The 23623-nt window shown below is 42.0% G+C and overlaps 2 protein-coding genes across 3 annotated transcripts in view; one reads left to right on the top strand and one right to left on the bottom strand.

The window, feature by feature from the left end:
* Positions 1-1939: 1939 nt before the first annotated feature.
* On the bottom strand, positions 1940-8313 carry hnrnpub (heterogeneous nuclear ribonucleoprotein Ub). Of its 2 annotated transcripts, none has more exons than XM_072444485.1 (14): positions 7812-8313; positions 6719-6833; positions 5450-5529; positions 5237-5376; positions 5059-5158; positions 4824-4936; positions 4484-4747; positions 4292-4411; positions 4083-4211; positions 3769-3937; positions 3322-3597; positions 2978-3249; positions 2757-2885; positions 1940-2548 (listed from the first exon to the last, which is right to left on the bottom strand). In XM_072444485.1, the coding sequence occupies exons 1-14, from the start codon at positions 8251-8253 to the stop codon at positions 2498-2500; spliced, it is 2400 nt and encodes a 799-aa protein (XP_072300586.1). In that variant the 5' UTR covers positions 8254-8313; the 3' UTR covers positions 1940-2497. The 2 variants fall into 2 exon arrangements, with proteins under 2 accessions (XP_072300586.1, XP_072300578.1); XM_072444477.1 differs by having other exon boundaries at positions 2757-2894; positions 2984-3249.
* A 4970-nt stretch (positions 8314-13283) lies between these two features.
* The window catches only part of LOC140359507 (kinesin-like protein KIF26B), a 33567-nt gene continuing 23227 nt past the window's right edge, over positions 13284-23623 (top strand). Inside the window, exons 1-3 of the mRNA XM_072444465.1 lie at positions 13284-13498; positions 13638-13949; positions 18628-19122. Of these exons, the coding sequence (XP_072300566.1) occupies positions 13439-13498; positions 13638-13949; positions 18628-19122 (867 nt within the window). The 5' untranslated portion in view covers positions 13284-13438. The remainder of the gene's footprint in view (positions 13499-13637; positions 13950-18627; positions 19123-23623) is intronic.

The raw sequence follows: 23623 nt of genomic DNA, 5'->3' as shown, positions 1-23623 counted from the left end.
AAAGATTATCAATACTTTTGCACTCTCACTTGTTGAGCTGTGAGAGTTTAGTCACTTTGTTAATTGTCTAGATAATAGTCATTGGTCTCTTAGTTGATACGATTATTGTTATTTATGTTTATTCATGTTTTTCTGGGATTTGGCAGTGAATTGTGAGTTTATTCTGCCATTTTTACATAATAAATACTTGTTACCTATTTTAATAACTTTTACCAGTGCCACAGCCCCTTTGACTCCACTAATCGAGCCAGTTTTATTCTCGATCAAGAATGTCTTTAGTTGACAACAGCCAATGATCGAAATGGCTCCCCCTCGTGGCCATGTTTTGCAGACAGGAATGATAAACTCCCCCTTCTCTTCCACTTCTATCTTACTACAATTGTATACAAATATATGTATTAGTAAATTATGTCATTATGCACAGATTGGACCATCACATCTTCTGTAGTGTATTCTAAGCTTTGTCTTACATAGTGAACATAATTATATTGTAGGCCTATTTAAGATTTAAAAATGTTGCCTATTCCTCCCATCCATGATTCCTCCTCAGTTTGACCATTTTGATGACGTTTATAATTGTACTTCCTGGTTGCAGCACTGTTACCTAGCAACCATATCGTAAACTCGGTCCAAAATCCATATAAAATAATTACGACCTGACATAACAAATTTATTTTGTTAAAAGATTGTTTAAACGGTCAGAAAATTGTCAGTGCTGTTTTAGAACTACTTCCTATAGTTTTCCTTTTATTTGTCAATTTATCTTCACAAACTGCAACTCGACAGATGTAAAACTATGATAAATATTCACAGCAGTAACTATCCCACAAATAAAGTGATAGAAAAACATGAGGTACTATTTATTCTACGCCTGAAAGTCTGATATAAACTGGTCAGAGGTTAAATAATGACACCAAATCTAGCTCTTCACAAAACGACTGCAAACTTTAAATTATGAATAGACGAGCCATGATCACAGTTAGATATTTAACATCTTTATTAATACAGACAAAATATTAAACTGATTTGCTGTTGGTTCAATATAAGACCTCATTAACAACCTGCAAAAGAAAAGCAATAAAAATATAGTTTGTGACAATATCTGATAAATTTTTAGGCTGTAAACTCAGAAATTTCATAAGAATTAGACAACCAATCTGACATTAAATATTAGACCATTTTAGACACCGCAGTACTCGGGCAAACACTTTTTTTTTTGTAATAAGCATTCGTGCATCAGAGCGATATTTACACATTCAAATAGAGAAGAAATTAAAAGTCATAAAAAAGATGAAGTTTTCATAGTGGGACGTAAATGGTTCTCAAATATTACTTTTCATGAGTCTGATGAACTTCTGTTGCGTTAGTTTTGGGGAAAATTATTGGAGCTGCCGATTTTTACAGGGCCACAGTCGCCACAGAGGGAGGAACATCGTTTGTTGCAAATGGAAATGTGGCTTTTGAGTAGCCCTTGTTTGCTGGTGACATAGCGACCCCGCCCGTCCATAGCCACGTGTCAAAAGAATTGAGGCAGCTATGAACTTCCATCACGCTTTTTCAAGTGTAATCATTAGCAACAGGTCGTTGACGATATGGTTATAAAAGTTGGTGAGTGATGAATTAAGTCCCACATTCAGACCAAAGAACCACTAGCTTAAATCAGACGTGAATGTGCCTTAATTATATTTAGCCAGTGCCAGTTTTCAGAAGTCTACCACTAAAATGTTCAAATAATTTAATACTATTTGTCTAGCTAGAAAAAGACTGAACTTCCAAGAAAATAAAAAATATATTATAAAATGGCTTTGTAAACTCTTAAAATACTTGCTGAAATGGAGTACGTATTACGGGCTGGGTTAGTGTTAGTTAGCCATAGCCCGAAGGCCAGTCAAAGGCCTTCTACACGCCTTTGAACTGAAGTGAAAGTCAAGGCAGGACGAGCAGTAAAAAAGCCAGAGGTTTATTGTAGGGCTTAAGTTTACAGTTCTATTTAGAGGAATAAGCTGCAACTTTTACGTGTGACATTGAAAATGGGTCTAATACAAACACAATAAGCCAATATGGATTTCTCTAGAAGCATTCCTTTCAATCACTTTTTAAACTTTCCATACAAACTACTCAAAAACAAAATATTTACAATTCATAATAAAAAAGCAAAAAAAAATGGTATCACAGCACAGATAAAACGCATAACCCTGAAAACATGGCCAGACGTTCCCGACTTCAGACGTTTTAAAAGCAGGTCATTAAAAATAGTGAGAAATAAAACAAATTAGGAAATTTACAACAAAATAAAAATCTGATGACTCAACGAGACACATCCACACCATAGATTTGTAGAAAGGTTTGCTAAATTGTCTCAGAACGTGGAATGTTCCAGATGCCTGCAGCTTTGGGTGTTTAAAGTGATTGGACGTAAATGAAAAGCGGGTTTAGAGGGTGCTCCGTGGCGAGTGGTGGGTGTCACTTTGGGCCACCAGTCCGTTTGAACAAAGTCCTAGAAATATCCAGGCTGGTACTGCTGACTCCAGGGCTTCTGATTCCAAAACTGCACACAAGACAAAAGAAAAAGTTTAAAAAAATATATTGACTATGGAGCGCACACACACAAAACGTTAAATTACTTTAAAAATTCTAAACTAGAACACTGAATGGCCCCTCTAGAGTTTTGTTACAGAGCACTTGTACATAATATTCCTTTTGTCCTTGGTCTGAAGACTAAACCACTGCAGCTACAGAAGAACAGACTGACTCACCCCTTGCTGCCAGCTCTGGTTGAACGCCTGGGCCTTGTCCATGCCATTCCTGTTCCCACTGTTCCGGTTTCCTCCAAAGTTTCCATTTTTGTTTCCAAAGTTGCCACGGTTACCGCCGCCGCCCCCTCTCTGCTGAAACTGGAAACATATTTGAACAGTTTTAAGGGCTGTTGAAGACGGCATGAGCTATTTAAGTCATTTTGCAGCAAAGTTGACAGGACACATACCCCTCCAGGATGTCCTCGGACCCCGCGGTTCATGTGCGGCCCTCCTCGGTTCATGGGTCCGCCTCGGTTCATGGGACCTCCTCTGTTCATGGGCCCACCCCTGGGGCCCATGCCGCCCCTCATGGGGCCGCCTCTGGGGGAGCCACCCATGTGCATTGGACCTCCACCCCGGGAGAAATTTCCACGGCTCGGGTAGCCTCCTCTGAAGGCGGGAGGTGGCAGGAAGCCACGGGGAGGGCGACTAAAGCCGCCGCGAGGACCAGGAACTGCAAACAGATTCAGACATTACAGTTAGGTACAACATAACACTTGTGAAGATTGTGAAGACCGTAACTTACGTCCTCTGAAGCCACCTCTGTTTTGGAAGACTCCGCGTCCACCGCCGCCCCTCTGTCCTGGCCCACCACGGACAAACTGGTTCTTGCCTCTGCCTCCACGCGGGCCGCCCCCTCTCTTTGGCATGGTGCTGCCCTGGTTGGGTTTCTTCTCTGCAGGAAGGACGGTTTTTGCTTCCTCCTTATACTGCTCCAGCAGCTTGGTGGTCTCCTCTTTCTGCAGCTCAGCAAAGATCACTTCACTGAAACTATCACCCTCTTCCGGCAATGAGAAAAACCCTGCACAGCAAAGAAATTATTGTTATGGTTAAAGAAAAATATGTTATAAACAATGAACACAATATTGACAATGAACAGCATCATTAAACTTGCACTCATGTCACAATTCTGTAGCAACACCCGAGAATGTACACTGGATGAAAAATGGCCATGACCACTGATCTACGATACCTTTCATTTTCAACATGGCGTGCTCTGGCACTTCTTTGCAGTCAAGCTCCACTTTCTTCTGGATTCTTTCCTTGTAGTCTTCATCTGAGGGACACACCACCACGGCCTTCTTCTGGAAACCAGTGAACAGGCACATCTTCCTCTTCTGACCAGGGCCAGACAAGTTGGTCTGGGAAAACAAATATTATTTCACACAATATATAACTGCAAGTATGCTGTAACTGGTATTACAACAATCTGATTGCAGGTAGTTCACACCATTGCAAATGGCACAAGTTGCATTCCATAAACTTAAAATTAGGTCAACGGCTTACATGATCCAAGATGTAGTTTCTCTTTTTGCGAGCAGCGATCTCAATGAACTTCCCGAGGAAAAGTGGTGCACGCTGGGAAATCCCAACCAGCTTGGAGACATCTTTGGACTGGCGTTTGAGGCTATTGAGCTGTTTGAATCAAATGTGTAAGATTAAAACAAAACAAAAAAGACATTCCAATGGCTACTTAGAAACACTAGAAAATGTACCATCATTTTCTCCACAATGGTGTCACTGCCCAGGATGTAGAATTTTCCAGGATTCTCCTGCACATGGTTCTTCACCCAGGTGGTCTTCCCAGAGCCGGGCAGGCCGACCATTACGATTATCTAAGGATGAGTCTTCAGTCATATTTCGAAGCAATGAAAATAATGTAACATTGACAATGGTAAATTCCTTACCTCACAGTCAGCCTTAGTCTGTGGCCCCTTGAGCCCGCGCACTCTCTCGCTCTCAGGAACCTCCTGCATGAAGGTGTAGCCCTCTGGCAGAGGAAAGTACGGCGTCTCCATTTGGCCAAAGTTAAACTCAACAGCACAGTTGTGGCAGATGACGTGCGGGAACAAGGCCTTGCCATCAAGACTGTCTTTGGGGACTTGGAACGCAACACTTGGCTCTCCTCCGTTTTTGGAAAAGGACATAACCACCTCCTCACCTTCAAAATCCTACAGGGAAAATATAGTAAAGTTACCTTAAATTCTATACATCAGTTAAAGTGCAGGAGCTGCTTAAATGTCTTACAATCATGCAGCAGATGACATCGTTCTCATCATAGGTTTCTCCGTAGTCCTCAGTCACACAGTTGGTGGTCTTCTTGCCTTTATCAGAGTAGCCATAAGAGTGCTCATCCTCACCTAAACGACGACATGTTTGTTACACGAGAGTGACAGGCCGTGACAAGACTAGAGTCAAATTCAATAATCTGTATAAACCATTAATCTGCTCTCTGAACCACAGTGATGTGTGTAATACTGACCGAGAAGCAAAGTGCCAGTGGAATGGGACCAGCCGACCTGCACATCATGAATTTCCATGTTTTTACTGGAAACATGCTTCAGAGGGATCTTCTCAGTTATCTGAGGAATATTCAAGGATTATTATAGCTCTTATTTTCAAATATATGTATATATAGATTGTTGGAATGTTACGCGTACCTTCATCTCAAAGCACACTTTTCCTTTGTCCACACCATAAGAGGCTTTGCCTCCAGCCCAGAGGTAAGCAAAGCTCTCCATGGTGAGGGATGAGGCACTGTAGCGGTCTCTGGAAACTTTGAAGTGCAGATCACAGTTGTCTAAAGCACAAAAATAAATGTTACCACACTGCATTCACTTACTCTAAACAAAATGCTATGGTCCTGGACTTACAGGTGTCCAAGCAGACTTTAGTGTCATCAAACTCTTCATCCTCTTCCTCCAGAGGGGGAACAGGTGACTTGAATGAAGCCCTGAAACAAAAGCATCAAAACCATCAGTGAGATGTCAAAGCACAACAACCATAAGGATGGAAGATGCTTTAGTGCAAACTTAGTTTAAAGTCATTTTGTGGAGCACTTACCTCCAGCATCCATGGAAATCTACAACATCAGATCAGACATACAAACACTACAACACTGAAAACACCTCCACTAACCTTGTTACCTCCAGGGTAGTGGAACAGTTAAAAATATTATGATTATCGATTATCAAACACATTCCTTTTGCTTGTTTGCTTTCCAGTAGTTTTACTGTGCTGGTTCTACAAACATCATAAGTACAAGTACATTCGTTGAACTCTTTTCGTAGCAGTCCTTTTTAGCTATGTTGCTGCAGCTGCTCCGTGCATCTTTTGAAGTGGACACTGCTTCATTGATTCAAAATACATATTTTCAAAGAAAAGTAATTACAGTCTTTGACAGTTGGTATGAGTTTAACTAAGAAAAAAAAAAAAAAAAAAAAAAAAAATCAATAAAAAATTCCTTGTTTAGGAGTAGATCCTTACAGCAAGGACAGAAAATAAATACAAATTTCTCAAAAATGTAGACATACATTCAGCTATCCGTACTCCAACTTTCACATACACATCCGCGCACAAAAAAACCATTGGATTTGACGGCATACAACAATAACAAAAATATTGAAGACAATTGCGAGGCAAACGATTAGGAAGCGGATTCCTCCAGGACGTGGCATAACTAGAGATTGCATCTATGTGGTTCCCTGCAGCCGTAGAGCCCTCCACCCACGCCTCTCTCACCCCACCCAGCCCACCCCCTTTTCAAAAGAGCACAGCTGCTGCCTTCCTTTAAACTCTTAGAGTAACCATATTGCATCCTTGAGGACACAACTGGCTTTTACACATTTTAATGAGGAACAAATGAGCAGTCATACTTTATAGATGCACTTCTGCTACAGAATGCAGACAAATGACAGGGCACTGGAAAGATAAATGGTAAGGCTTTGAATAGTCAGGGATGACCCTCAAAACATGTCAACATAAAGTTATTCCTAAAAGTTTACATTTAAGTGAGGGTTTTACCTCTAGTTATATATTATGTATATGTGAGTGCATTGGCACTTAAAGCCAATACATTGTAACAAAGCTATGGATGGCACTTCAGGGATGCTGAAGGCCATTTGGCTCTGGCCCATCCTTACCAGCTGTATTTGTTTTCTTCAATAAATTCAAAGTAGCCCCTTCCATGTTCCTCCCGGCGTCTCTTAACACCCTTCTTATTCTTCTGATCAGCATTGGTGTCTTTGTCCGCATCCCCTTTGAAAATAGAACAAAGATATAGAATGAGGTGTTCCTTTTGAGTGAAAGAGGTCGGACTGGCAGTGGGAGTTTAGCCCACAAAGCCCGGTCATTAGTTACAGAGTCGACCATGAAATAGATGAAAACACCTCATAATGTTATAAAACAAAACAAAGTCATTCAATCAGTCCAACAGCCAGAGAATAGTTACTGTCTAGGCTGGTCCATGAGAACATTGACAATGTTTGTAGGGGTTAAAATTCTAAAAAAAATGTAGGTATTAAAAAGGGCAATGTAATCTGTCTAGAATGCTATGTACATGCAAATAACTTAACACACTGCTTGTTTCTTCCCCACAGCTACATTCGCCTGTCTTAAGTGAAACCCAAGCTTCGTAAACTACGTTCAAACCACGACTTACGTCACAGCGGCGCATGCGCAATATTCTTTCAGCCATTTCAGGAGGTTCCCGAGAACAGCAATTACTTTCAAAAACACGAGATACCGGTCGTTTAATCGCCCAAGTATATACACCACATACTTCATACTGGCATAATAAATGAGCATTCAACACAACCATCTTGAAAGCGTCCCAGGGAACCGCTGAAAAGGCTAACCGGCTAACAATTAGCACTAGCATTAACGCCACTTCAAAGACACAAAGAACCGCTAACTAGCACGCTAGCTAATCCTCTCATCAAAATCAAATGTGCACAAACCGACGACTAACTTCTCATTCACGTTAACGCATGGTTACCTGGCTAAAAACAATCAAATTGTGTACCATTAACCAATGCTAACCACGCACGAGCAGATCTACGCAGCAGGTTTAAATTGTTATGAATGAACGGTGCTAGCAGGGATTAGCTACGCGGCTAACGGTGTCAGCTGAGGATAAGCTAACGAGGTCACACGGCTAGCTCAACATGGACGCTTCATAACGAGCCGCTACAAAGCCGCCGTGTGGAGCAAGTAATGGTCCATTTCAGCACTCACCTTCTGCCTGGTCCCCCGGCTCACCCTCCAAAGAGTCTATTTTTTCTTCTTCCTCCTCCGTCTTCACCGCGGCGTCCTCCTCCTCCTCCTCCTGCTGCTCCTCCTCGCCCATCTCTTCATCCGCAGCGGCGTCGCCTCCATTCTCGGGCTCCTGCTTCAGCTGCTGCTCCTCCTCCTCCTCCTCCTCTTCTTCGTTCGCCTCCATGTTCTCCTCCAGCGGGCCGTCGTCGCCCTCCTCTTCCTCCCCCATGCCCTCCTGGTCCGCCTCGACCGGCGCGGCGCTCTCGTCCGGGACCGGGGAGTCGCTGAGGGCCTCCTGGTCCAGCGCGGCCTGCAGGCGGTCCATGAGCTCGGCCTTCAGCCCTTTGTCGGACAGATTGCGCTTCTTCAGCTCATCCTTCAGCTCGTTCACTTTGAGCTTTTTCACGTTCATCGAACTCATCGTGAGGTTCGGCGCGGAGAGGCTTGAATACAACGTGCAAAAACGGTAAATAAATACGCGGACGGCGAATACGTTTCTCTTTCTTTCTCTTGTTGTCGCGTGTGGTGGATGTCGTTCCGTGCGCCGACGTGAAGCCGCTGTCGAGTGCGCGCGTGTAGAGGAGCGGATGTGCGCCGCGCGCGCGGGGGGGAGGAGCGTGACGCGGAGATCGTACTGCGCGTAAAGAGGCGCACTGTGTTTCGCTCCGAGGGCTTTGTAATGCTTTTGGCGGCGGTTTCAGTCCGGTCCGTGCGCAACCTGACCAGCCAGTCACTCATACATGCTGTTAAAATGCAGAAGTTCTTTGTAAATCATGTTCAAAGCGTGCGGTCATGGCTGGTCAGGCGAGTCCGTGGGTATATTGGGGTCTGGTCCTAGTCTAGTCGTGGGCGAAGGAGTAGCAGACGATTACCGTAAATGCGTGAAAAATCGAGCAGCCATTGATCGATAACCATCTGTCTCATAAAAGCCAACGCGAACAAAAGAACGAAACGTGACATTAATATTTAGTGTAAGGCAAAAAGAACAGCCCTGGGTTATTTTGGCCGGGTTGGATACAGGCATAAGGAGAAGGAAAAAAGTTAAAAGCTCAAGTTTTACATAATCCACATCTGCTTTGCGACCCCAGACAGGGCCGGCCCAAGCCTTCAGGGGGCCCTAAGCGAAAAAAAATTTGGGGGCCCCTCACCACGTCATCAGAATCAGTTTTATTGCCATTGTCAGTAAACAATTCACATATGGGAACTTTCTTCAACGCAAACAAAGTGCACCAAAACTCCAGGGCATCTGTTTGCCAGTTAGTTTATTCTCAACACCTCACGAGCTCAAATATTGATAACTTAAATCCCACAATGCAACTTGGTATTCCGTTGACATCACCTCTACTCCCTGTACAAATAACACACGTCCCAGATATGTTTTTGGGCGTTAAGGGTCTACAGCCACATTAGCACATTAGTTTAAATTAATGAACAGGGGGGGGGGGTCTGGGAGCCCTCCCCCAGAGATTTTCAGACCTTTTTTGGGTCTTCTGGTGCATTTTAATGTGGTCCAACCGGCTAAAGTAAGAGTAAAATGTTGAGGTTGTAATGCTATAAAATGATGTCGTGATGAAACTGTGCCAGGAGAAAATGACTAAAGCCAGTTATTAATACATTAGTGTACTTAATTACTCAATACAATATTGGCATGAAAAATAATTATGATCAAATTGATTCATTTTAACTGAAAATGTAAAATTAATAGTTACTTTACTAATTTATCTTTTACAGCTCCCAACTTTTCCTTCTTGCTAAAGTGACAAAACAAGTTATATTAAATTAAACAAATGGCATAAGCATTGCTTGATTAACAATTAACACTGATAAAACAGTGCAAACATGTTATTCCCAGAGAATGAACAGAACTAGAAGTGAAGGTCCAAACCTCGCTATAGTGAAGAGACTGCGTTTCTGCAACTTTGCCACTTTTATATAAAAATATATAGTATTATTCTATAACAGACGTAATCATAATATGTCTGGTTATTTTTCACTATCAATTTATTATAATTTATAACAAATAGTCTAATGATGCTTTTTAAATAAATTGAAATGTTTTATTGCTCTATTAAAAGTGAATTACAATATAAATGTTTGTTCTGATCTGAACATCACACACTGGACTCCTGCATGAAACAATGCTGCGATGTGATTGGCTGATGGACCTTACGTGCATAAACCTTTACGTTCCTCTTGTTGCACTTTAAGAAGTAAAACAGACATCACGAGTCACGATTGATCTCACACATGGTGATGTGAGAGAGAGGGGACGCAAACTCAAACCCGCTCATCTCTGAGTGAGGCTTGCACAGGGGCCCGGGACAGGGGCCCGGGACAGGGGCCCGGGACAGGGGCCCGGGACAGGAGCCGCACACTGTTCACAAGTCTCACGTCAGAGGTTCTGGACGAGACGGCGCTCGTCTGGACCGGATCTCCGCCTCTTCGTGACCCGGGGCATAGACGCCACCTCACCGGCCTCACCTGCAGCTCACACCACCGGGCTGGTGTAAATGTTAAGCTCATTATCTTTCATTCAGACACATATTATGCGCGGGGCAGAGCTCTCGTCGCCTCCAGCCTGAGCGAACTAACGTGACAGAATCGTGTTGTTTCAAACAGCAGCATTAACCGTCTCTTTGTAAGAGAAGTTCACTACCTGGAGAGTGTTGTTGAGTTTGCAGTTTCTTTACATCGTCAAGAAGTTTCTTCTTTCGTTTTTCGGCATCGGGGGGATATATTCCTCTGAACATGAGGACCACGCAGGGACCACGTTCTGTTGTGTTTATGTTTTGCTCTCGAGCTCCTCGCGCACAATGAAGTTGACCAATCAGCGCTGGTTTGGTGTCTCGGTTGCCAGATTGTCATTACAAATAAATGCAGTTTGTGCGTTATATGTTACCGCTGTGTGCGCTGCTGCGCCAGCAGTGCTACTACACTAGTGGCGCACGCTGCGCTTGCACTTCGCATAAGACGGGTTGCCAGATTGGGGGCCCTATTAACGCCTCGGGGCCCTACGCGGCTGCTTAGTTCGCTTATAGGCTGGGCCGGCCCTGACCCCAGACCAGACCTCACAATGAAACAACATATGGCAAATCACACAGATTATTATTATTATTATTATTCTCATCATTATTATTTCCATCATTTCATCATAATTGTAAGGGAAAGAAGATTTGTCATTCATTAAAAGTGTGTTGCAGAAGAAGAAAAGATCCATTGAAATCACAATACAAACAAATAAAAACATAATTATTAGGCATATACATTTTACTTAAAAAGAGAAGTGCGCTGTCAAATGCACAGCTAAATAGAACAGATTGAGCCTAGATTTGAATATTGAGAGTTTTTTGTTTTGTTTTATCTGTACATTCTTAACTTATGCATGCTTTTTTGGATTTTATATAATTTGTCTCACAACCTGAGAAAGACGGTTCCAGATGCATCAAAATTCAACTTAGATTTATATTTATTTCAGTTTCAGTTATATTTATTTATATTCATATTTGAAGGGCCAAATAAGTGCCCCGAATTGACTGCAATGTCTTTTGGCTTATGTTTAAGTTATAAGACAAAAGTCAAAATCTCCAATTTCACATAGGCCTTTTGGACTGCTCTGCGAGACAAAAACATAAGAGAGACCAGGGCCTGTTGTCACACTTTATTCATTCCTGTCTTTGTCACAGAAACCAAATACAAAAATTGAACCTGAATACACAAAACCTCAGCTGTGAACACCCAAGAGTTCAAACACATGGTTACAGGGCTGTGAAAACATGCCCCAGGTAAGTTCATCATCTTTATCCATCCATCTTCTGCCGCTTTATCCGGGGCCGGGTCCCGTGGGCAGCAGTCTGAGCAAGGACTCCCATACTTCCTTCTCCCCAGACACTTCCTCTAACTCCTCCGGGGGGATCCCGAGGCGTTCCCAGGCCAGCCGAGAGACATAGTCTCTCCAGCGTGTCCTGGGTCTTCCCCGGGGCCTCTTCCCGGTGGGACATGCCTGAAACACCTCCCGAGGGAGGCGCCCAGGAGGCATCCGGAACAGATGCCCGAGTCACCTCAGCTGGCTCCTCTCGACGTGGAGGAGCAGCGGCTCTACTCTGAGCTCCCCCCGTGTGACCGAGCTCCTCACCTTATCTCTAAGGGAGCGCCCAGCCACACGGCGGAGGAAACTCATTTCAACCGCTTGTATCCGCGATCTTCTTCTTTCGGTCATTACCCAAAGTTCATGACCATAGGTGAGGGTAGGAACGTAGACCGACCGGTAAATCGAGAGCTTTGCCTTTTGACTCAGCTCCCTCTTTACCACAACGGTCCGATGCAGCGACTGCATCACTGCAGCCGCTGCACCGATCCGCCTGTCAATCTCACGCTCCATCCTTCCCTCACTCGTGAATCATCTTTATCGATAATGTAAAAAAAATCATTTTAAAAATGTATGTGATTATTCATAAATATTGTATTTTGTAGTTCCAGTATTCCCATCTAAAACTTTTTTTCATAGAAGTAATTAAATGGACTATCTAAAGTAAAAAAGAGCCATTTTGACCAAATTTGTAAACCATGTTTTAGTGCTCACACAATTGTGAATTTTGCTGTCACTAGAAAAATTAAATGTATAAATATGTGAACATATGGAATTGGGTGATGTTTTGTTTTATAAAGGGGAGTTAACTTTGTGACAACCTGTGGCTGTCGTAGAAAGAGGTTCAGTTGTAGTCATCTGGACTCAGTTTAGAAAAAGTCCAGATGATACAACTGAACCTTTTTCTACGATGGAACACTCCTGGACGAATGAGGGATTACACCGACAACCTGTGGCTGTGGCTTTATTTACTTGATATAGTATTCATTTATAGATATAGATAGATAGATACTTCAGCCAAGCAACTATCATATATTAGTTCATATTCAGGACCTAAATCACACACAAATCTGCTATGTCACTTTTGTTTCACCTTTTGTTCTTGAATAATTTCAAATTTCCTTGTGTGACAACATCTGTCCCGATTTAGAAACCAATCACACAGCCTTTATTTTTTGATCCAGTAATCACAGACATCAAATACATAGTCCATAGATTTTTCTGCAGCTTTAATCTTTCATCCACCAGATGGAGACAGTTGACAAATAATAGGGGGTCACTCAAATCAAACTTATGACAACCTGTGAATTAATTTATGATCACAAACAACTGCACTCATTCTATTGCAACATGTGATTCTTGAAGTCTAAATTGTGATTGTCAAGATATTTCAATAAGTTAGGCTACATAGGTTTAGAGATCAAAATCACCCCCAAAAAAGAAAACTTCAAAATATGCTAAAATCCCCGTGTTGCGCCCCACACATCGCCCCCTAGCGGTGCGCACGGAACACACCCAGCCACGGGACGCTCCTCTGTGCGCTCACTTCTTCCTCCTCACACTTTCTCCTCTGCTCCTCTCTCTCTCCTCAGCTTTGCTTTGTCGTAGTCTTCCACTGTTTCTCCCACCCCAACATGAACTGGGCTTTTGCTTTCCATCTTATTTTGTCAGCAGTGTTTACATTCCCTTCAAACCAGCGCTGCCTTTGTCCGGTGATGCTTTTAAATATTAACAAGTTATCATGTCATCACTGACTGGAAGAGGAGAGAGATTTCCCGGCTTGGGCAGAGGTACAGCTTGGGTAAGTCGTTCATGTTTCTGCTTTAGGAGACATATTTCGTATTTGATCATATGTTGAACATTGGGGTGTGGTTCACATGTCCCGTAATTTAACGTTGGTCCGTGCGTAAAACCACTTTCATCCATGTCCCGCATCCAAGGGCACGCGGGCGCAGCATCACGGCGACTCCTCCGCACTACGCCCGGCTCCAGAGGGCTCCCGAGACGACACACTCCGGACTACGATGTGCCAGAGGGCGTCCTACAAGTCCCTGCCTGGATACGGGGTCGGGGAGCGCGTCTCCAGCATATCGCACGGGGCCGGGACGCTGTGCCGGAGCACGGTGTCGGCGCTGGCCGGTCTCGGGCGGGCTGAACGGAAAGTTACCTGTTGTGAGAAGTGCTCCGCCACGCTCCTGGGACTGAGGAAGCAAGCCCTGAGCCTGGCGGTGCATCACCAGTTTTCATGCAAGGTTAGTTTGAGTAAATACGCGCTAATTTTGCGAAAAAAGCGCTGCCCGGGCCTGCTGGAAATGATGATGAATTGTGTGCAAAATGAACTAAGATTTGATGATGTTTTAATGGATGTGAAGTTAATTGTTTAGAGTTGTGGTTCCCAATCTTTTTTTTAATCAACCAATATGTTTACTTAATGATATACAGAAACATAATTCACTTTTTATGTTCAAGTACCAGTACCTCTGGTTGGGAAACAAGGCAAGTTTATTTGTAGAGCACATTTCATACACAGGGCAATTCAAAGTGCTTCACACAGCAGGAAAAATGCATTAAAATCACAAAGAAATTACAGAAACAGAAATACGATAAAATTAACTAATTAAAAACAATTTAAGTCATAAAAGAGAAGAGTGCAAAGAAAAATCCTTTCAGTCATTAGAGAGGAAATATAAATCATTTCAGTGTAAATTAGGTTAGGTAAAGGTTACACAAATAAGATAAGATAAGATAACCTTTATTTGTCCCACAATGGGGAAATTCCAGATTGAAGTACAGAAACAGATTAGGCACAGAACTATTATAATAATTAACTTATTAATAAAAACTCAATACAGTAGCTGTTTTAATTCAACAACAAAAAAACTGGGTCACATTGTAGTTCGTACATGATTTCCTGAGGCAAAAGTCATAAACGAATCAGAGGCCAGTATCGGTTTCAATAACGTAATCCAAATGGCGTGCATGAGATGTGAGATGAGTTCATGAATGATGTTGAATGGAGCGTGGGCGGAAGCTGTGAGTGAAAACCAGTCTGAGAAACCCCACTTGAGACAGGGGCCAGGGCCATTCTCATATGTGAGAGTCCACCTAATTCATGCCCATAGTAAAAAACTGCAGCTGGAGCTAAAGAAGACATAATGTGCTTTTTTAGAAATTTAGAATAAAACTATAACATACTAGATCATGATTTTATTCTGTTGATTGTGAACTGCAATATTGGTAAAAAACAAAACAAATCTTAAAAACAGGTCCATTGATGTCATATTCCACACTGTAAGTCTGATAAACGTCTATAGAAAGCAGATTTTCATTGTGTTTTTATTGTTGAAAATATAGCTTATGAGGTATTTTTTGTAACCCAACCTGTATTACCCGGAGCCTGAATGATTTTTGACTAATCACAAGTAAGTACTGAGTTGTGGGTGGGGATAGGTGGTAGGGGAGGACAGACATTTCTGAGCACTCAAGCCTGGTATTCTTTCATATGTCCTGGGCCAGTGCACAACAATAAAATAACATAAAATATAACCTGGCCAGCACGAATGCTAATATACACCTGTAGACCCAGAACAATGTGTCATTATTATTGACTTTATCTGTATTTTTAATTGATATATCTATGTATTATTGCACTTTTCTGTACAGAACTTTGGGCTTTTAGAGTAAGTGTAAGTGTGCTTTATAAATAACCATTGACATTGACATTGAGAACAGACAGATGTTACAGAAATACGTGTTTAAGAACAGAATCTGAAACATGTGGATAAATAGATCACACATCTGTTTTCAGGGTCACATCAGTCAACCTAATGTAAAATTGCTCCAACATGTGAAAATGTAAAGACATCTGAGTGAGTTCACACGATAAAGCTGATTTACAGTAAAGACTGATTTATAAAAGTACATTTGTCCGAATACGCCCCCTTTAATATCTTGACAGTATTTCAATAGACAGTGGCTCTTTGGTGTAACTGTTCAGTGAAAACTCATACAACTTCCCTTTGATTTAACACATTTTATATTTTGCTCACACTAGTACAATCACACTTTTGAATATACTGAATTCCTTTGTCCCCCAATCAGAATCATCTGGCGGTTTATCGAACTGTTTTTGTTTTAAATCTCCGAATAACCCAAATTGAACCTGACGTATTGACCCGTGTGCACTTTACTCCCACCGAATTGTTTTGGACATTATGTCCGACCATCATTTAAGACAATAAAAAGGTGTTTATTGTTCTTGAGGGAGTGTTGATGCTGCCTGCGAGATCATGTCCGAACACTCTGTGCATCCATCACCCATCACTAACGCCCGAGCCATTCCGCGTGGTTTCAAATGGGCATAAATATTTCATCCGGGCAGCTCTGTCATGTCAGACGTCCAGTACGCGGAGGAAAGGCGATTTATTCTAGTCTTCTTGGGAGAAAACATCGTTCAGCATGGCGTCGCTGACCGCAGGCCGGAACAGTGAGAGATAATGCTGTGGCCGCTGAGATGGCCAGTGGAAACCTGATAAGGCAGCAGCTTTTTTATTGATTCGCTTTTTTCAAGATGGCTCCACTCCACCGTATCATCTCTTTATGCGGGCTCGTCGTCTGCGCGCCATGAGAAAGTCTTCAGTCTACTGTAGTTGCCATATGGTCGATGGAATATTTATATCCAGATGGGCCACAAGTTAAAAGGTGGGGGAGGCAGTTCCAAAATGCTTGCACCTCTGTCCGTAGGGCAAGGAGACTTCAGTATGATTATAAATTATGCTTTTATGAGAGTGAATGGGTAGTAGACTAAATCAACAAGCTTTAGTCACAATGCAGTGTTGTATTTTACTACCAAGAAAACAAAATCTGAAAGGACGGCAATGTTACTCGCAATCGAATCAAAATCTCAATAAGTACGTCGCAAAAAAGACTTAAAGTGTCACAATTTTCTCTGCAAACAACATAATATTCTGTCATATTATGTAAAAAGCCTGCAAACCCTGTAGTTTAGATCTCTACAAACATGAGCTGAAATACATTTGCTGCTCGCATCAGTCAAACAGTTCATGTTTTAGTCTTCTGTCAACTGTTAATGCCCCTGGTTGCTTTTGTAGTAAAGGAAATTAGTGATGTGAATGTTATTGTGTTATTATGTGTTATAATTTTCGACAAAGAAAAAATGAAAACAGCTCCCCGAGACATCAGGATTGTAAGATTGATCGCAATAGAATTTTGATCTCAATTAGTAAATCGCAAAACAGAATGATTTTCTCTGCAAACAATAATATATACTGTTTTATTGTGTAAAAAAGTAGTTTGGTTCTCTACAAACAGGTTCTGAAATGCATGTGGCTCTTGTACTAGTTTATCAGTTCATATTTCAGTCTTTTCTCAAACATGAATGCCCCTGCTTGTGTTTAAAACGTGGAATGTGAACAGAATGCTACAGTCAGAGCGTAAATCCAGAATCCAAACGCCGTGCGGATATCAGAAAGTCGTATGCCATAATGCTGATGCTGTCGTGCTGTTTCGTCCTTCTGGAGTTTGGTGTTTTTGAGGGCTAAGTGCAAAGCGCAGTGTCCCTCGGGGGCCGCGTGGGTCACCGTTGGCAGCTCGTCCTTTGATCGACCGGAAGGGGCACTCAAGGAGAGCACTGGGCAGGCCAAACGCAGCGGGACGTCTTTACCTGGACAGAAACAGGGCTCGATCTCCACTTCAGCAGCTACAACTCAGGAAAGGATTGTTTTCTATTACCAGGTCGTATGGAAAGAGTCAGAGCTCATTGTTTTAACTATAAAAGTCAGTGAAAATGTCCAAAGCAAAAGCAGAGATACAAGAAAATCAATGTAAATGTGTAAAGCATTGCAGAAAACCGATCTATACGTGAGTTTCTTTTGTTTTCTTGTAAAAATGATTGGATATAGTTGGTTCTGTATGAACTCATTGTTATTTTACACAACAAATTTAAACGTAAGCGTATTATCAATAAAGATATGTAGACTAATGTCGTGGGTCATGATAAAAAGTGAAAAGAGTCGATTTTTGTATTGATTTTAAATGGAATTGCACGTCTTTGACACAAACGCTATTTGTTTTTTGATTCTTCTGTGACTTTCTGACTTTGTTTTTACAGTGGAAGCTTGTTGTGCTTACATGGCGCGCTGAAATGATAGCGTCGGTATTAATCAATAGGCCTGAGTCTGTGATTACTCTGCTAAGTGCTAAGATTGCCCGCCGCGCCTCACGGTGACTCACTTTACATTTGCTCAATCATCCGTCTTGTTATCCTCAGCACGGAATGAACGCCGGCGTCATGTGCTCCGTAATATAATGCACGTTAGGAAAGAAAACTGACACAAGCTTTTGGTGAAGAGAGAGTGGTGCGAGGAGGAGCGATGCTGATGTTTTAGTCTACTGTACACCATGTTGTTAGTTATTGAGGTTAAAACGGTTTAAACTTGGAGTAAAACGTACTTCTCAGGATAATGTGGGCCGATCCAGAAAGAAAAATTGGTCTGACGGTTATTGTTTGGACTAGAGGTAGGCTATATATCAACACTTTTGTAATATTGAGAATGATGTTTTGAAGATATGCTAAATTTGCATATTGATTATATCGTTTTTATATTTAAAAAAAATGCTACAATAAGAGCTGATTGTGACTGAAAATGAAAAATAAGGTGAAATTTCTGAACTTTTGTGATTCATTTGACAGACTTTTTACATTTGTCTGATAATTAAACCTCAATTAACACATTTTAACATATTTCTGTTGGGTTAGGGTTAGTAAAGGAATGCGATGAAATACAAAGAGATACTGCGGAACATTCCAGGCAAAACAAGTGGCGTTTTCCTTCACTCCTCCTAAGTGCACTTGAAATACAAACGCAAAGATGTCTCAAAACTGACACGATTTATTTCCTTGTGTTGTAGGACCCCAGTGACCTCTCGGCCTTTCTCCACGACAACCTGTGCGTCCACAGTCGGCCAACAGACTCCTGGGAACACGGCGAGTGCAGCACCTGTGGCACCAGTGTGAACCAGCTGAAGCAGGAGGCCATCTTCCTGGCCCTTAACCGTGGCCAGGTCCCCACCCGGCCCCCGTTCGAACCCCCCTTCGAGCCGGCATTCGCCTCCGCGCCTTCACCGGGGCAACTGGACTCCACGTTGACCCGCCATGAGGGCCGACCGTCCAGGGACTTCGCCAGGACCTTGCAGCACTTTCGCAGCAGGACCCACAGCCCTCTCCGCAACCAGTGCGACCCCCAGAGCGTCACGGCGCCCCCCAGCCCCAGGACGCCGCAGCGGACGCCCCAGACGCTCAGGAGGAGGGGCGCCAAGTCCCCCCACCGCGACATGGACCGCTGGGTGGACGAGCAGAAGCAGCTGGCGTCGTCTAAATCAACTCTGCCACGCGCTCGCCATCAGGTAAAGAGAGCCCCCCCCCCCCTTTTAACAAGAAATGTCCCGCCACGGAGTACATCTTCAGAGCAGTGATTCATGGGAGCTAATCAGGGTCGATTTAGCTGCCGCGGCGGTGTGCACGTTGTTTAAAAGTACTTTTGCTAATGGAATGGAACTGGGTCATGATTTACCCTTGTCATAAAAAGCACTTGTGATCAATATGGGGGAGGGGGATATTAAACGGAGGTACGCATTACTGTGATGGAAACGCCGGCCCCCTGGTCTCCAATAAAAAGGTTACTAACCCATTCAAGGTGAAGACAAGCGGCGTCCCGTGATCTGTTCGGTCCAGCGTTTGTGGAACAGATGGAGAGCGTTTGAATGTGGAGTTTTAAGAGCCACTGTTGACCATGGGTTTAATCGTTGTAGTAACATAATATGAGCCACGTGAGAGAGATTTCAGGATTAAAAGAGCAACTTGGATGCTCCTTAAAACTGGCAAATAAGAAAAAAATAATAAGATGGATGTCAGCTAGTGGCGGGAGGTTTATTGACAAATGGAAAGTATGAAGAGTTAGAATATGGAGTGTTTTGTCTATAATCGAAACTATTAAAAATGATGGGAAAAAAATAACTGAATAAAAATAATATTAGCAGTGTAATCATCCATTCCTTTTCGTGGTTATTTTGTGTGATATTTAAACCTCAAACAAGACATTTAAAGGCCCGTTTTAGCACATTCCTGATGCTTTGTTAAAATATTGTTTGAATATGTTCTTTTTTTATTTTAAATATAAACGTATAGCCCACAAATAATATTAGCATACTTCAAAACAATAGATCTCTTCCTTTAAAGTCTGAATTTTACTGCAAACCAGATTCTTTTTCTGTATTTAGACAGCGATTTCACTGAGGCTCATTTTATATACATGTTGTAATGTCATATACTCTTAATCCAACTAGAAAACCCAACGAGTGAAGGAATATTAGATGAGGGCGCTGCATATGCTCATGCCCACCACAGTGCCCTTTTGCCCCTTTGAGTTAATCCACAAAGACACATGAAGACACTGCACACACTGTGATTTATACTGAAGCTAACTATAGGCTGCTATGACACTATTATTATATACACCCCACAGAACACATCAGGAGTATTGTTCTTTTGCTTCTGTAGATGCTCCTTTACAGCCTGCTCCCGTGTACTCGAAGTACAATATCTAAAAAAACATTTGGCGCAATAAAAGTTGATATTTCATGTTTGATAGACGACTGCATGTTTTATTATTGCAGATGGTGATATTACTTATTGCAGTGACATTAGTTCAGGTGGTTCAAACCATAATGTTCCTGTATCTTTGCGCCAGACACTTCCATTGCCTTTAGGAGTGTGATTGCTCTAAAGCACCGTTTAGATACGAGGTAAACTTCTTCACATCAAATATAGCTTTTGATGATAACAATTGTAAATATGATTTATTTTTAATTGTAAAACATTAGACATGATGTACAATTTCTTTGTTATAATTTTTGGTTCTCAAGACGATTATCCAATCAGAAATCAGCCTCACATGAGTCTCTCATTTGTGTTGCCAGTTTCATTGCTAAAGTCCAGTGTTTCTCTCTGATCTGATTGGTCACTGAAGCTCAGCTCCTGCTCCAATCATGAATCAGAGCTTGTGCAGCCTCTGCAGCTCAGTGAAGCAGGAACATCACGGCCTGTCCATAAACTGAGAAGAAGAAACACTTGTGTGTCGTGTATCTGCAGAGAAGGCTCTGGCAACACAGGTTCAGTTGTGCTTATGTTTTCTGAGATCGCAGACGGTTCTTTTAAAAAAAATAAAAACCTGAAGGTCACCAGTTTGAATCCCACTTGGAGCAGTGTTGTCATTTTGTTCTTGGGCAAAACAGGTCACCCAGCAGCCTCACTTGTGTCAGTCTGCCCTGGGGCAGCTGTGGCCATAGTAGCCTCGCACCAACAACTATAGAGTGAATCAGTAATGCATGAAACTGTAAAGTCAATTTGAGATTCTGGAAAATCTAAGACAAATGCATTATTATTATTATGATTATTTTTAGATGCATGGACCATTTTACACACACACACATATATATATATATATATATATATATATATATATATATATATATATATATATATATATATATATATATATATATATATATATATATAGTATATTAAATGCTTAAAAACACTTTCTTCCATGTTGTCCATTATCTCTGTGATGTCCATTAGCTTTATCTTATTGCAGTTTTTGTAATTAATGTGATGTCCATAAAAAGCATCTCATTCAATCAGATTGAGCCCTAACAATGGCCTTGGACTGGATACAAAAGAATGTATTACAGCCAAAGTTAAAGTGGATCAATACAAACATGAGCAGGTGAAGTCAGAGAGAGCCATTAGTACAACAGAGAGCAGACACAAGCACCCAGTCCAGACCTGGGTCCAGACCAGAGTCCAGACCTGGGTCCAGACCAGAGTCCAGACCTGAGTCCAGACCTGAGTCCAGACCTGAGTCCAGACCAGAGTCCAGACCAGAGTCCAGACCAGAGTCCAGACCTGGGTCCAGACCAGAGTCCAGACCTGGGTCCAGACCAGAGTCCAGACCTGAGTCCAGACCTGAGTCCAGACCAGAGTCCAGACCTGAGTCCAGACCAGAGTCCAGACCAGAGTCCAGACCAGAGTCCAGACCAGAGTCCAGACCTGAGTCCAGACCTGAGTCCAGACCTGAGTCCAGACCTGAGTCCAGACCAAAGTCCAGCCCAAAGTCCAGACCAGAGTCCGGACCAGAGTCCAGACCTGAGTCCAGACCTGAGTCCAGACCAGAGTCCGGACCAGAGTCCAGACCTGAGTCCAGACCAGAGTCCAGACCTGAGTCCAGACCACATCTGAACTGTTTCACTGTGTGTAGAGAAGTTATTACCAGAAGAATGGATCCATTCCCTCTATTCACGTTTTGACCACAGTTTGATTTGGGTTGATCTGATTTTGAAAACACAAAGCCACTTTGACTGACAGAGGATGGGCAGTAGATTAAAAAAACAAACAAGCTGATCACTGACAATTAGAAATTATAGTATCTCAAGCTCAATTAAATTAGTTGCACAGTCACACAAGACACAATAAAACAAAACAGATCATCAATCCTTTTTTGGTTTTGCCACGTTTGTCCAATACTTCCTCAGCCTGCTCCACTCTTCTTCTTAGACTGCAGTGAGCGTCTGTAACAGCAATAAAGCAGGAATAGCCACAGTCAGTCTACAGACTCTGGCTTCTCCCATAACGACAAACATTACAGTTGATTCACTCTGAGCAGATGCACCGTTCCAGCCTCAGTGTCGTCAGTGTGGCTCTGCATTCATCAGGTCACGGGAAGTCCAATGAGCAATGTCTGGGTCCAAAATGAACTCACTGACGACAAAGATGTAGTCATAGAGACGGGCTACATCCACTACCCCTGTAAATACTTTAAAATAAGGCTCCTTAGTATTTTAACTATATTATTGCTTTTATTTATGGACTTCTCGAGCTTTATGTTAGTGTATATTTCTCTTATGTGTTGCCCTTTTAAATGTGCTCTACAAATAAAGGAATGGGATTGGATAAACTATTTATAATGCATTAATAAGCTTAATTATAACCACTTATAAGGCACTTACTAGCATATTTCACTTGACAGCTTAATATAGCTCTTACAGACAGTTTGTACATGGTTTATTAACAAACGCACGTAATTGTATTCTATTTGTATTTTAATTATTTACCAGGACAGCGTACAGTTACACAATGAAAGATCAAAGGTGCTTGTACCAGATTATAGCTCTGAAAGCTAATTTCCATCTGTTAATGGCTTATTAACATTCAAGCCATCTTAAATAGTAATCGTCTAAATGCTTCTAACAGCCTTATAAATAGTTTACTAAGGAACCAATTGTTTAACGAATAATACTTTAATTAGTTAAAACCTGGATATTAACATCAGTAATATTACCTTTATCTACATTAAATATCATAGGCCTGTAGAATAACCCTAATCCTTTTGTTTAATGAAAGAAATACCTATATTTGCCCTTCAAATGTTTATTTTTTCCACATATAAAACAAATCAAATCCAACCTTATAATGAATTTAACATTGATACTGCTCTGAATTGAAAATACAAAGCCTGCTCTGTCCTGTAGAAGTCTGTGGTCTGAAATAATCATTTAGACAAGCCTGTAAAGACCATGCATTATTAAGTGTGTGTTGGCTGCGCTTCAAGAGCCGTGGCACTGCCAGGCTGCTGAACATGTCTGACGCCCGCTTTGGCGGCAAACTCAGAGTCTTTGTTTAAACTCTGGTCTCATTCCAAAGAAAAGGGGAAGTGTCCAATCCCAGAATGCATCTCATTTGATCACCCATTAGAGGCTCTTCATTCAGGAGATGAGCAAGAATACAAATGAGCCAATCCTTCATCCAATTAACCAGCCTTTCAATTAATCAACTACTGGGCCTTTCTCC

This window comes from Eucyclogobius newberryi, unplaced genomic scaffold (assembly GCF_026437365.1).
Source record: "Eucyclogobius newberryi isolate DKJ021-1_F unplaced genomic scaffold, fEucNew1.0.hap1 SCAF_1, whole genome shotgun sequence".
Lineage (NCBI taxonomy): Eukaryota > Metazoa > Chordata > Actinopteri > Gobiiformes > Gobiidae > Eucyclogobius > Eucyclogobius newberryi.
This window is presented reverse-complemented; position numbering and strand designations above follow the sequence as displayed.

Bases quoted from the DNA above. Each gene is read 5' to 3' on its own strand.
- hnrnpub (XM_072444477.1), bottom strand. From the start codon at position 8,253: ATGAGTTCGATGAACGTGAAAAAGCTCAAAGTGAACGAGCTGAAGGAT. The intron at 4,748-4,823 runs GTAAGACATTTA...TTTTCCCTGTAG, and splicing joins ATGTCATCTGCTGCATGATT to GATTTTGAAGGTGAGGAGGT. The intron at 2,895-2,983 runs GTATGTGTCCTG...ATATGTTTCCAG, and splicing joins TCCGAGGACATCCTGGAGGG to TTTCAGCAGAGAGGGGGCGG.